Below are 14,680 nucleotides of genomic sequence, written 5' to 3' on the forward strand. Positions count from 1 at the left end.
TACTAGATTTCACCTCTCATCAGCCCCAACCAGCAAGGCTAATGGCCAAAAGCCAGTGGGAATTGTAGTCCAGCAACACCTGCAAGTCACCACATTGGCTGTCCCTCCTCTAGTAGATATGAGGACATCCCATAATGGGAGTTCATGTTATATAGCTATCAGTTGGAAAGACCACAAAGATTCCAATTTAGTGGGTGTCCCTGACACCAGAAGAACAAACTAAAATGACAGATAAGCAACCACAAAAAAGACACTGCTGGGTTAACATGACATCTGTTGAGCACTGCTGTGGCAAGAGCTTTAGGGACGTTGTAAATTAGGTTAATTTGCATAATTGGATCATAATTGAAATGAAGAGGAAAACTCTTTTCAAGCAATGTCAATTCTTTTTTTAAAATAATCTCTTATCTTGCAGGAAATGAGACAACATGATGTGCAGGAGTTAAATCGGATTCTATTCAGTGCTTTAGAAACCTCCCTTGTTGGGACCTCTGGTCATAATCTAATAAACCAGCTATACCATGGGACTGTTGTTAATCACATTGTCTGTAAAGAGTGCAAGAATGTCAGTGAGAGACAGGTAATTCCATGGGCAAGTTTCAGAACAGTATTCTGTGCGCTCTCTTGTGTTTCCAGTGACAAATTTTTAACCGGGAGTCCTCTGCAGCTTCACATTTAGCAATGCAGTCCTGTTAGAAATGTGCAGATCAAATTTTAGTCAAGTTAAAATTTCTCAATACAGCTATCTGTTGTTCAGAACTCAATGTGATTATTAGAATTAGTAATGTTTTTAAAATAAACATTATGGTACAAATGTAATCTTAGAAACTAGTCCAGTTCTCAACCTTTGCCCAAAATTTCAAAGATCCTTGGGATTGCAATGCAAATCGCAATTGTATATTTTTAACTTTTGCTATGCATAATTGACACAGCTTTTGAGCTAAAATAACCTTACAATAAGCCAAGGTATGAACAAGTCTTTCACCTCACACAGCCCTAGCAAGCAGAAAAACAGGAAAATTTCCATTTAACAGTAGTTTCCCATTTTATCGACACCAGGAAACTGGTTGCCATATTCTGAACAGGCCAGGATAGTAAATCAAGGTTTGAAGTTAGCTTGACTTGTTCTGAACCTGTTAACCATTGTTTCCTGGCATTGGTGGACTCGGGTTGTAGTTTTCTTATGAGCTATACAAATAAGTCCATAATGTCTTTAAAATACATTTTTAAAGGAGGGCTTTCCTCTCTGCTCGGCTTGTAGGAGGATTTCTTGGACCTAACAGTTGCTGTCAAAGATGTATCTGGCTTGGAGGAAGCCTTGTGGAATATGTACGTGGAAGAAGAACATTTTGAGAAAGATAACTTGTATCGATGTGGAGCATGCAATAAATTAGTTGAAGCCACAAAGGTAGTATTTTACAGTATTGCTTATTCAGATGTTGAGTATATAACATCCTAAAATAAGGCTAATTATCTTCTGCGCAAAATTCATTTAAATGTAAAATCGATTCATTGTGTCATGTGCTTGGATGGTTGTACTCTAGATGATGGAAACTTATTCTTCTTGTAATTGGGAGAAATGGCCAGTGAAATGTTTTGTAATCATGTGCAGAGCTATGGTAATTCTTCCAAGATGCTCAAGTCACCCCTCTTCAAAATGGTGCCCTGGATATGTTTTGGAGGGCTTCAGGTTGGGGAAGGCTGACATAGATCGTGGGAAGGGCAAGTATTCTATTGCATTTCTGAAAGTCCTACTTCCCTTGAAATTTAAAGGAGCTTCAAGAAGTAAATATATTGCAGAACTATGATCCTCCTGCAAATGTAGGGACTTGGTGCAGACCTGCTTTCAGTTCTTATTGTCGAATATGGATTACTAGAGTGTGAAAATATGAGATGATTTTAACTTTTCCAGAATGTTTAAAATATATTCTCTTGTTAAGTACTTTTAATGATTATGAATAAAATCTGTATGCTTTAATTTATATATATTTGCTTGTATAATTTTACCTTGCAAAATTAGGCTAAGCTGTCTTCTCTTTGGATCCCCCCCCCCCCGGTGTATTTTGTCTTACTCATGGACTATCATTATATTTGTAAAATTTACATTCCACCTTTCCACCCAGTTGTACTGGTAGCAATAAGATACAAATAAAATAAAATAAAATGCATTAAAATGGGAATAAAATAAAACAAAAAATAGAAAAACATAGCTTTGGTCACCAAAATATGATCACTTTCCTAAAAACGTTTTACTTATTTTACAGTCTGCTAAACTACGCAAGCTGCCTCCGTTTCTCACAATCTCCCTCTTGAGATTTAACTTCAATTTCGAGAAGTGTGAACGATACAAGGAAATAAGCAGCTATGCATTTCCAATCCGGATAAACCTCAAGCCTTTTTGTGAGCAGGTTGAACTATTTTTATGTGTCTAAATTTTCATCACTTTGAATCATTAATGTTTTATGCTGGGTGATTTGGGGATAATTGCAGAAGCTGTGCTCTTGTTTACTGGTACAATCTTCACTTAATTCTATGTCCAGTTTCTTACTGTAAAGGTTAGAAGAGGTACATATCTTACTATAGTATCCCTTAGGGCTGCTTGGTCAAACATTTATTTATTGCACTTACACCCCACTCTTTTCTTTAAGGAGCTCAGGGTGTCATACATGGTTCTCCGCATTTAATCCCTACCACAATTGTCTGAGGTAAAGGTAAAGGGACCCCTGACCATTAGGTCCAGTTGCGGACGACTCTGGGGTTGCAGCGCTCATCTCTCTCTATTGGCCGAGGGAGCTGGCGTCATGTGGCCAGCATGACTAAGCCGCATCTGGCGAACCAGAGCAGCGCACGGAAACGCCGTTTACCTTCCCACCAGAGTGGTACCTATTTATCTACTTGCACTTCGTGCTTATGAACTGCTAGGTGGGCAGGAGCAGGGACCGAGGAACAGGAGCTCACCCTGTCGCGGGGATTCGAACCGCCGACCTTTTGATCGGCAAGCCCTAGGCTCTGTGGTTTCACTCACAGTGCCACCCGCATCCCTGTCTGAGATATGTTAGGCAAAAAGACAGTAACTGTGCACAACCGTGCAGGAGTCTAACCTGGAGTAAGTAGGTTGTCCACACCATGGAGGAATGGATGAGAAGAGTTCCTGATGGTGGCTATTTATATTATAAATGTTCAAGTGCCCCAAAACAGCTGTATCTCTCACATTGGAATATCCATGTAATGGCCTGTACTTTGATATTTCCAGTTCAATGCATTCTGTTTTTCTTGCTCTGTCTTTGATTGTTTTTACCTCAGTTGTGGAAATAGCTTTTGATTATTGTTGTCTTTTTTTTTTTAAGACTGAAGTGGATGATTTCAAATACATGTATGAGCTCTTTTCTGTTATAATACACAAAGGTGGCTGTTATGGAGGACATTATCATGTTTACATCAGAGATATTGATGAACTAGGAAACTGGCAGGTGCTAGTAAGTTGATTTCTATACTTGTATACTTCGCAAATAAAGAATTAAGGCATTTTTATATGAACACACACTGGAGTAAAGCATAAATCATCATTCCTCCAAGGAGCTGATGACCACATATATGGGAGTTATCCCATTGTATCTTCATGCCTAAGACTGTTAAATGCAGTTCCTGTCGCAGTGTATAGATGAGTTTCCCCTTTGTTATTTTCTCAGTTACTCTGTATAAAGAGACGAGATCATATAAGTTTAGATTTGATTATTTACTTCCCTCCTAAAGCATCTTATGTGATTATTTAGATAAGTATAAATGATTTCTAGTATTTAAAGGTTCTGAGTTCTCTGTATCAGATTTTACATGATTTCAGGACCGAAACTTCATCTCCGAGGCCAGGCATCTCATATATGTTGTATTGTAGAGCACAATTTTACATGAAGGTTCAATAGTGAGAATTGGTATTGATATACATTAATAATACATTTAATAAAAAGCATGAAATAATGACAGTTGAGTACTACATGATAATCAGTGGAAGGCAGGTAGACGTTTTAAAAATGCTAGCCTTCCTTTGGCATAACAGAATGCATAGCTCTGTCTTTCTAGTTCTTTTTTCTTTTTTGAAGTTGTTTTTGATCTCTTGGAGGAGGAAAGCAACATGAATGATGAAGATAAGGATTTGAAAGATATTGAAAATGCAAAAGAGAAGGAAAATCCATTACGAATTTTAAGAAACATCTTATTGGAGGTAGGGTACGCCAGAATACCTTTCATGCTCCTTAATTATATTTAAGCTGATATGTATTTAAACTGTACATTTCAACACTGCTGTTTTAAGTTCAGCTCTGAGACTGAACATTTCAGATTTTTCTTTTTAAATATTGAAGTTCAAGATCTGCTGGAACTTTATGTGTGTTAAAATAATTTTCTTTTTGTGTGTAAAAAAAAATTTATGTGTTACACAAGTTAGCAAAACTGAGAAGCAAACACAAGATTTGTCTTTGAAACAATTTCCCACTTATGTCCTTCAGCCGCTGACTCTTATACATGAACCAAGACAGTCATGGAGTCAGTAGTTGGTACATAAAGAGGAACTTTTTAAAAAGCCACTTTGGTGCCCACAGTTCAGAGGGTGTGTTAAAGGATCTGTTTGTGTTTGGGAGTGATTAGGTGAGCTGTATTATAATGGGGGAAGGGACCATGTTTGGGACCCGATTTGGCCCCTCTGCTAGCACTTGCCTGTCCCATTTTGAGTAATAATTAATTTTAGTGTCTGCAGATCAGTCAATAGTTATCTAATCTTGTAGGAAGAGTCTAAGGAAATTGCTGTGGATCGGTTGGCACAGAAACTTTTGGAGAAAAAAAGTGTGTCCTGGAACAAGAAATACCGTAAACAGCATGGACCAATACGGAAGGTATTTGAAGATAATTCTGTTTTATCTCTGTTGGCTTTAATCCTTTTGCACTTTACAATATGTCTTACACAGATCAGCATAGAAAGTGATACTACCTGAGTTAGTGGTGATTTTCCTGTGGCATGAGTGGCCATCCTGTTGTTTTACACTTCCCAGCAGGTCTTGCTCCTGCGGAGCAGTTGCCAGGACTGAAGGTCCCTGCCTTCCACCCTTTCTCAGGCTCCTCCTCTCCCAGATGTTTCCCAAGCAGACTCAAACCGTGTCTGCACACCTCTGGTTTCTGTTCTGCTCTCCTCATTATTCTCTGTGTTCTTGAAGATCAGGGAGGAGGGGAGTTTGTTGCAGTGGGAAAGTCCCTGGATTCTTCAGCAGCCTCTTGACCCCGCAGGCTCGGTGTCTGAACTGCTCCCTGTCGCCGGCTCTTCCTGCTCACTGAACCCTGTTGCCCCTTCAGCATCCAGCCCCTCCTCCCAATCCTCTCCCTCTGACCTCTTCTCTCTGTCCCACTACCAATCCTCTGGCTCTGAGCTTTTGGACTTTGGGCTTTCCCTTGGTTCCCCAGCTGGTGCTTCCCACCACCCCTCTGTCTAGCCATTCCCTGACAAATAGGTATGCCAGAAGCATTGATTTAGCTAAACACAAAGCTAACATATTTGATTTTTATATAGGGTGGTGTGATTTTTACATTGTGTTCAAACCAGGAGTGTATGCTGCAACACTGAACAAAGATTGTTAGCTCTTAACTTGTTACCTTTGTTCCTGTGAAGCTGTGATCTATTTTTATATTTTGTTTTTTCTTTAATGGTTGGTTGACCATATTGAATATTAGATTGACTGATTCTATCAAAGCCTTTCCTCAGATTATGGAAAAGAGACCAAGTACAAACTAATATAACAATGAAGTATACAGAAAATCTCCAAGTTTCCAATGGATCTTACATATGCTTCCCTACATATAAAGAGAAAAAATATATTAAACACATTATCTTCCATTAGTAATGATAGGTGAATAAAAGTTGGGGAAGGCCAATATATGTTGAACAGCCCTTTTCTTTGCACCTCATAAATCTTAGGAATTGTTGGGAGATGGAAATTTTGCCTTTAGTTTTGACTAACCAAAAGTTAGCATTAACATCCAAACATGAACAAACTAGTTAGGCATAACTATGATTATTATTATTTTTAGCCAGCTTCAAATTTGGCTTATGATACTGACTTGTTTTAGTTACCTTAAGCTGCAGCTAATTTTAGATATGGTTAAGGGTGTAACACCAAATACAGTAGCAGAAAACAGAAGAGTGAACTTCTGAAGATACAATGTGAGAGAGAATAGGTGGGAGCAGCTCATGCAGCCAAATTCAGAAAAAATCAGTTCATATCTGAAGGAAGTTAATTAATTGATATTAAGTATAATTAATTGATAGTTGTAACATTTTAAACTGGATTTTAATAACACCTTTTTGTCACCCCCTTTCTCTTTTACCCTTTAGTTTTTGCAGAGTCATTATCCAACATTTCTTCTAAGTTCTGATGAAAGCAAAGTTAAGCTGAATGATCATCATAAACTCCATTTTGGATCAGCATCCCAAAGCAACCCTCTGAACCATGAGGTAAAGATGTCATCAGAAAAAGCAACAACAGGTTTACGGGAATATTCATCCGAATCCCATTGGTTTGATTTGAATGACTCCAAAGTCCAGCCAATCAGAGAGCAAGAGATTGAGAAACAGTTTCAGGGGAATGAGAGTGCCTACATGTTGTTCTATCGACAATCCCAAATGACAAGACCATCTGAAGGTACAAAAAGTATAAGTGTGTACTTTGGGTCTTCATATTGCTTTTGGTTATTTCCTCTTTATTAAACAGTCATGAAGTACCAGTTTGTACAAGGCTTAAAAAGACAAAATTTTAGAGACAAAGGTTGAAATAACGTAGATCAGAATGTTCTGCTGACTTCAGTAGCAAAACTTGTTATTAAGTGTTGTGAGGAATGTAGTCTTACCAAAACAGTTGTTGTGTTCTGAGCAGTTAGCTTTAGGGATTTCCATGATCCTTCAGCATCTTTTTTGAGGAATGGAAGTTTTTGAGTGACTTTCTCTTAGTTTGTAGTTTAATAAACTGTAAGCCAGAAGAAGAGTACCCTAGTGATGTAAAAAGGATATGCATGAAAATCTGAATTTCAGCACTTCCTAGCCCTTTTAATATGTGTTTTCAGTTATTCAATTAATCAGTTTATTTTGATACAGCTCGAGGAAATCCAAGATACCGGGTCCCCATCCATCTCTTGAATGAAATGGATGCCGCTAATATCAAACTGCAGAAGAAGAGGTAAGTCAGCTCTGATGGCAAACGTGTGATGTGTAGTTCATGCAGGGCTTCTGATCAGGATTGCAAAGATCATACAATCACCTTGCAGCTTTGGAAGGCTTTTTGTTCCGGTGCAGGCTTCTATGAACAGAACGAGAAGGGAAGGGAGGTGATAGTTGCAAAAACAAGCCACCCACAGCTTTCTTCTGCAAGCCCCCCACATCCCTTGCCAATTTCCATGTTGTTCCAGAATCTCCCCCAATGTTCTTGAGCAATTGGATATGTGTGCAGAGGTGCAGAAGGAATGGGGAATCAACCAAATTACCTTTCTCCATTGTAATCACAGAAGTCTTCACTGGATCAGAGAGCCTTCTCTGATCAGAGAATCAATTACACTTTTTGAAAATACTAAATTCCTTATAAAATTCCTGCACAGTGCAACATGCATAATTAGTAAAAAATAAATAAGACTTTTAGAATGACATTTTATGAAGTAAGATACAAATGAAAGAACTTGTCTTTACTGTGGGAAGTTTCTGAAGGTATGATTTGTAAGAACATTAAGTTTTTTGTTCAATTGTGCTCAGATTTTTCACTGAACATACTTTTCTGTTAATACTTCTTAAAGGGCAGAATATGACTTGGCAAACAACAATATTGATTTACATCTCCATATATGTTCTCACTATAAATTTTACAATGGAGCTCTGCACCCAGTAGTTTCTCAGAAGGAAAGTGTTCTAGATCTTACTATTGATAAGAGAAAAACACTGGGAGAACTTCAGCAATTGGTATTTCAGGTATTTGCTGTTATTCTATTTCCCCAAACTTTCACAGAGTTTAAGTTTCTTTAGTAATAATAGGCTTGCAGAACAAGCAAGATTGTTTGCCTACATACTTTGATATGTACCGTATTTTTCGCTCGATAACACGCACCTGACCATAACACACACATAGTTTTTAGAGGAGGAAAACAAGGAAAAAAAATTCTAAATGAAACAGTGGATGTATCATTTTTGTGCTTCATGCTGTGGCCACAGACATGTGATTTGACGGTGAGTTTGGGGTAGCCCAATGCAAAAATCCTGAGAATCCATGTGGATCTGTGCTTTGTAACCACGTTTTTGCACCATTGCAGTCCCAGGCAACAGTGGGTACGTGATTTTTTTGGTGCAGGCTGTAGCCATGGATATGCTATGTGATCTGATGTTGAATTTGGGGTGACCCTATGCAAAGATCCTGAGGATCCATGTGGATCCATGCTTTGTAACCACGTTTTTGCACCATTGCAGCCCCAGGCAACAGTGGGTGCGTGATTTTTTTGGTGCAGGCTGTAGCCATGGACATGCTATGTGATCTGATGGTGAATTTGGGGTGACCCAATGCAAAGATCCTGAGGATCCATGTGGATCCATGCTTTGTAACCACGTTTTGCACCATTGCAGCCCCAGGCAACAGTGGGTGCGTGATTTTTTTGGTGCAGGCTGTAGCCATGGACATGCTATGTGATCTGATGGGGAATTTGGGGTGACCCAATGCAAAGATCCTGAGGATCCATGTGGATCCGTGCTTTGTAACCACGTTTTTGCACCATTGCAGCCCTGTTTTTGCATCAGATCATTGCTATGTGATCTGATGGTGAATTTGGGGTGACCCAATGCAAAGATCCTGAGGATCTATGTGGATCCGTGCTTTGTAACCACGTTTTAAGTGGGGAGGGAAGGAAAAACATAGAAGGGACAAGGAGCACCGAGAGGGGTGTGCGGAGAAGCAGCTGGCTAAGAATGCAGGAGAGGGGTTTTACCGGAGGGAGGAAAGGAAGGCAAAAGTTCCCCCACCCACCCACCCAAGCCAGGCAGCTAGCTCTCTCTCTCTCTCCCCCCCCCCCACCTGCATGTTGCCTGCGAGTCCCTAGACGCAGGAATTAGAAGGAAGGACGCTCTGCTTTCCCCTCTGCTTGCCTGGAGGGGAGGTGTTTTCTCTGCTCTTTGTTCCGTTTGAGCAAACACAGTAACGAAACAGAAGCGGGTGGGCAGTAAGACCCTGAGGCAGAATGCAGGAAAGCAACAGCTTTCTCTCTCGGGAGGCTGAACGCACGTGTGGCTGCCTGCAATCAGTTTACCACACCGAGAATGAAGATAAACTGGTAAAATAAGGGGGCTGGGTTAAAGCTAAAGGGAAAACCTCAAAGATCCCTCAAGAACAAGGCAGGGGTTCAGGGCTCCCAAAGCCGAGCTGCAGCCTTAGAAGGGAAAAATGGGGCTTTCGGAGGTGGTTTTTACTGCCCCGCTGCTTCCAATTTTTTAAAAGGCAAATTGCAGGAGAAGATGCAGCAGTCAGTCACTCTCTCACTTCCTCCAAGCACCCACGCTAGCCAACAAACACACAGGCAACCACACACTCACAAAGCACACACGCTAGCAAACACACAGTCGCGCTGCAGAGTGGCCAAACCTCCTAGCAAGCACTTCCCTGGCTTCTGCTGACCGCAACGGAGACGACCCTCGAAGAAAATGTGTGATGCACTCGGGCCAGTCGGCTTCAGGGACCACACATTCGCTCAATAACACGCATAGACATTTCCCCTTACTTTTTAGGAGAAAAAAATCTGCGTGTTATAGAGGGGAAAAATACGGTACTTTAGTAACTTGTAGAGTGGATTACTATAAGATGACTCTTATGTATTATAAATTATTTAATACTATGGCATCCTTCAGGAGAGCCACAGCTACTTGTGTGAATCGTTTATAAACAACATGATTTACATAGCCATATCTGCACTTCTGAAATATATTCACTTTTTGTGAATAGTTGCTGGAATTTTGGGAAGGAGACCTAGTTCTCAGCCTTGCAAAGCCTCTTCCAGCTGGGCTGCATATATACCAAACACTTGAAGGTAAGATATCTTTAAAATTACATACATGTAATTGTAAAAACAATCCCCCACTCCAAATACTTGTAAGGAGATTAGACATATTTACAGTGGTGCCCCGCAAGACGAACGCCTCGCAAGACGGAAAACCCGCTAGACGAAAGGGTTTTCCGTTTTGGAGGCACTTCGCAAAACAAATTTCCCTATGGGCTTGCTTCGCAAGAAGAAAGCCCATAGGGAAATCCCCGGGGACCTCTTTTAAATGCTGGCCATCGGGAGCAAAGACTTTCGCCCACCGCCGGCCTTCAGCGCGGCGTTTTCCTGGGGCGATCTGAAAATGCTGGCGGGCGGGAGCGAAGGCTTCGCTGCCGCCCGCCAGCATTTTAAAAGCCCCCGGGACAACGGAGAAGTCTCCGCTGTCCTGGGGGCTTTTAAAATGCTGGCAGTCGGGAGGAAAGCCCTCCTGTCCCCGGAGCTTGCGGGGTGGGAGGTGGGGAGAAGGGCTTTTCTTCCCACTGCCAGCCTTCAGAACAGCCTTCTGAAGGCTGGCGGTGGGAAGAAAAGCCCTTGTCCCCCCCCCCCAGCCTTCAGAAGAGGTCGGGGAACAGACTGTCCCCGGACCTGGTCTGAAGGCGGTTTCCATAGGAACACATTGATTGATTTTCAATGCATTCCTATGGGAAACCGTGCTTCGCAAGACGAAAAACTCGCAAGAAGAAAAAACTTGCGGAACGAATTAATTTCGTCTTGCGAGGCACCACTGTATTGGATTATGCTGGAGTGACCAGTTAATCCTTTCTTCAAATATACGTATGCATCAAAAAGCATCTTGATTGCCATGGTAGACTTCTTCACTAATATCAGTTACCATAGAATTAAAATTTTATGTATGCCACATTTCTAATATGCACGATTACCTTCCTCTTTTAAACATGGCATTGAGACACAACATTGAGTCAATGAGCCATAGCAATAGTGGGGAACCATTTTCAGCCCAGGTGGCAGTAGCGGGTATTTGTGCAAGAAGCCAAAAGTGGGTGGTGCAATGGACACGACTTACCTTTGATATAGTAGATTACATCCAAAAGTCAGAAAGTTTCTACACACACACAATCTCTGTTCCCCATCTGCAGAACAAGCTACGGAAAAACAGCTTGCGGAAGGCATGGAGCAGCAGGGCTGATGAGTGGTTTGGCCTGCCCTGGGGAGAGAGGGGGTGACCTGTGAAGAGTCCCAAGGGCTGGAAAGAAAACTGAAGGGCAATAGCAACTGGTCCATCAGGGCAAATGGGGCACTATCCAACCAAACTCAGCCTGCCCTTAGTCAGCCCCCACTTGCCATCCTCCCATAAGGGAATTCCCTTATTTCGAATAGGATTCTTCGCAAGAAAAAGGAAAATTTGACAGCTATGCTTCCTCCTTACTTACAACCAGCCCAAAGGATGGCACTGGCTCCTCCTTAGTCTCAGTGCTGCCTTCATAGAATTCAGCAGGGTATAAGAGGGGACAAAGCCAGAAGTGGTTGACTCTGGCTTAGCCTACTGTCTGCCTCCTTGCCTTCCACCCATCCCTCTTGCTCTCCTGGCTTCAGAGATAGCTGCGCAGCCCGCATTCGCTCCATAAGACGCACACACATTTCCCCTTACTTTTTAGGAGCGGGAAAAGTGCGTCTTATAGAGCGAAAAATATGGTAGATTTGTCCTTTGTCTTGTTTACTAATTTTGTATGGTCCTACTATTTCTTTTCTATGTGGCAGAAGTATTAGACTGACAAAAAGATCCAAATTCTTTCACAATAAATAACTCAGAAGAAGCCTAACTAAAGAATACAGATTAATTAACTTGATGCTGTAAATTGGCTTTTGGGCTGCATAGTTTGGGGGTTTCCTCCGTTTCAGAAGGAGAAAGCATTTAGGTATAAAGTTACACTTTACAGTGAAATGAAGTCAAATGTTGTTGGAGATTCTTTAGACATAATTGGCTTATATAATTTTAGAGGGCCCTTTTACTTTTCAGTGTGTCTTTTTGGAGTTAAAAACTATTTTGTTTGTCAGGGGATGATTCTACGTTGAGTGGCATTGGACTTTCTGATGGAGCCAATATATTCGTGTGGAATGGAAAAGAGGTACAAAACTATCTACCTTGTGAATGGGACAAACACGTTTTGTTGTTTTTAAAGTTTATTTTCACTTTAAAGCTTATTATTTGTTGAATTGCATACCATATCTTAATTAATGGCTAGAGTCTGTTTATGCCTAGAAGAAACATTGGTTTCATTTCCTTGTGGCAGGATCTTGTTGTTCTGCTATCATTCTTGTGTCATTTGCTTTTCTTGTTAGGAGTTTGCTTACCTGTGCCAACTGTGTGCATATTATTTCAATTTTCACAAAGCTCAAAAATTAAATGATAGCCACAATAGTTTCCTACACAAGGGCACAAGCACACACAACTGGATCTCCCTATCAACCCTGTTCTCTCCCCCCCCCCTGCAATTTTACTATTGTATAACTAACACTTTTTCTCAACTAATGGCTAAATGCATTTTTTATGAGCGTTCTGTGTTTTATTTTGATTTGTGGTTGAAAATGGACTTTGTTGTTGGGTGTTCATGCTATGCATTTTAAACATTTGTGGTGTGATAATGTATTATGTTTTTACCTGCAAGTTACCTAGAGGCATTTCACCCCCTTCTGAATAGTTGCATATGAATGGATACTAACATCTATTTGGATGCTTTAGTTAAGATTCCTGCTTTGCAGGGGGTTGGACTAAATGACTCTTGGGGTCCTTTCCAACTCTACAGTTTTATGATTCTAAGATCTGACTTGAATGATTTGCTGCTTTGTATGTTCTATGAACATTTAGTGATTTAATAAGAATACAGTAAAATTACCTGCCTTTGAAACCAATTAAATATTTCAACACAGAGGCTTGCCAACTCCCTGATTAAAGCCTTCACATTTTATTACACCTTAACACAGTTTTGAATATTAATTAAGGATATTGCTCAAAGTATACTGCTTGTGGCATACAAGGAAGATCCTGGTTTTACAGAAACCTGCACTTGAAGCATTAACTAAATGTTCTCTCACCTCATTATCTGTGCTCAAATAATTCTGCTTTGTTTCTATAGGTTGATGGAGTGGAAGTTCTGACTGGCATTGACCATGAACCTGTTCTTATAAACGTTCTGCGTTTAGCTGGACATAATGAAGGACGAGTGGGACAGCAATTTATGGAATCCCAGCATGTATTTCCATGTAGTTCAAACCTGAGAGCTATTTGTGATGCTTTAATGTCCCCCGAAGGGATTGTCTTAAAGAACCATTCAGGGTCTGAGAAAGACTCTGAAAACTGGAAAGTCATTCCTGAAGAAGATATGAAACAAACGCTCAGAAATATTGGGCTCAAGAATGGAAGCTCAGTCCTAGTTTTAGACAGCCATGACCAAAGGTAAATCTTGTGAATTGAATTGAGATTAAGTATTTATTCTCCTTTTATGTTTCATTGTGTAATTCAGTTGTGGAAAGCTATATGACAAGCCAGTTATGTGTTTGGTGATTTAAAAAACCCTCTAGGACCCATGCAATATTGAGGGCAGTTTATGAGGAAAGAGTGGGAAATGGCCATCTCAGGGCCCACTCACACAGGTGTCTCTTGACTGTGATCCAAGTGAGACTCAACAGAGGTCCTCATTTTCCTGTGAGGCAGTTTTCCCCAAGCCACACCCACCTACCCTATATTTTACCTAATATGTAACATTAAGTGTGGGACAGGTGTTGATGTGACGGCAAAGAAACCTCCTATAGTTTCTTGGCAAACTGGGTTTGTTATTGGTGCGTTTTAAATTTGGCACCAAATGCAAGCTGTACTGGGACTGGTTCCACTTGGGAGCTCCTGATCAGAATTCCCAAGTGCAGCCAATCCCTGCAAGGTTTGTAGAGATTTGTTGGTAAAACCTGCAATCCCCATTTTGATAGGGATGTTCCTTTGCAGCCTGACTGGAGTTTAAGCCAGACTGCAAAGGAAGAAAGGAAAAAATTAGAGTGCACTTAAAGTGCCGTCCCAATTCTTTCCTTTGACGATTGGCCACCTGAAGCCATGGTGGCACCAGGTGATTGACAAGTAGGCACCCCACCCACCTGTCAAAGTGTCCCACAAGGGGTGGAGGAGCCCTACTTAATCCCGTTTAACCCTGAAGAGGCTGTTAGGGTTGGGGGCTGTGCCTTGCAGTGTACCCTCATTGCACAAGGAGGCTTCAGCAGTGGGAGAGGACACTTTTTTCCTTTCTTGTTCTCTAGAAATGGCTTGCTCCATCCTGCTAAGGCTTTCAGGTTCAAGCTGACAGTGAGAGGTTGTTTCAGAAGAGTGAGAAATGAAATATTTCAACCCTTTCTCCTCCCGCTCCCAGTTTTTTCTCACCTCCCCCTCACCCCGTGTGCCCTGAACAGTGCTGCAAGGCACCTAATCCAGGTTACCTGGGACCATGAACAGGAATTCTCCTACTAGTGCCTGTGACAGTAATGCTTTATATATATATTTTTTTGCACATGCCACCACTCTATAAACATCTTTGATATAATTCAAGTGGGATTCTGTTGTCCTTCTTCTACCACC

General features: G+C 41.1%; 1 protein-coding gene across 10 annotated transcripts in view; it reads left to right on the forward strand.

The window, feature by feature from the left end:
• The window catches only part of USP40 (ubiquitin specific peptidase 40), a 49,872-nt gene that overhangs the window by 6,372 nt on the left and 28,820 nt on the right, over nt 1–14,680 (forward strand). For 5 of the 10 annotated variants that reach the window (XM_053363896.1, XM_053363886.1, XM_053363867.1 and 2 more), the window contains 12 exons: nt 416–580; nt 1,262–1,408; nt 2,265–2,408; nt 3,348–3,476; nt 4,115–4,219; nt 4,779–4,886; nt 6,377–6,683; nt 7,133–7,214; nt 7,822–7,993; nt 10,005–10,089; nt 12,118–12,188; nt 13,197–13,516. In XM_053363896.1, coding sequence (XP_053219871.1) covers nt 416–580; nt 1,262–1,408; nt 2,265–2,408; nt 3,348–3,476; nt 4,115–4,219; nt 4,779–4,886; nt 6,377–6,683; nt 7,133–7,214; nt 7,822–7,993; nt 10,005–10,089; nt 12,118–12,188; nt 13,197–13,516 — 1,835 coding nt within the window. Of the gene's footprint in view, nt 1–415; nt 581–1,261; nt 1,409–2,264; nt 2,409–3,347; nt 3,477–4,114; nt 4,220–4,778; nt 4,887–6,376; nt 6,684–7,132; nt 7,215–7,821; nt 7,994–10,004; nt 10,090–12,117; nt 12,189–13,196; nt 13,517–14,680 lie in introns of those variants that run through there. The other 5 variants (XM_053363857.1, XM_053363876.1, XM_053363906.1 and 2 more) reach the window with 5 other exon arrangements.

This window comes from Podarcis raffonei, chromosome 1, assembly GCF_027172205.1.
Source record: "Podarcis raffonei isolate rPodRaf1 chromosome 1, rPodRaf1.pri, whole genome shotgun sequence".
Taxonomy (NCBI): Eukaryota; Metazoa; Chordata; class Lepidosauria; order Squamata; family Lacertidae; genus Podarcis; species Podarcis raffonei.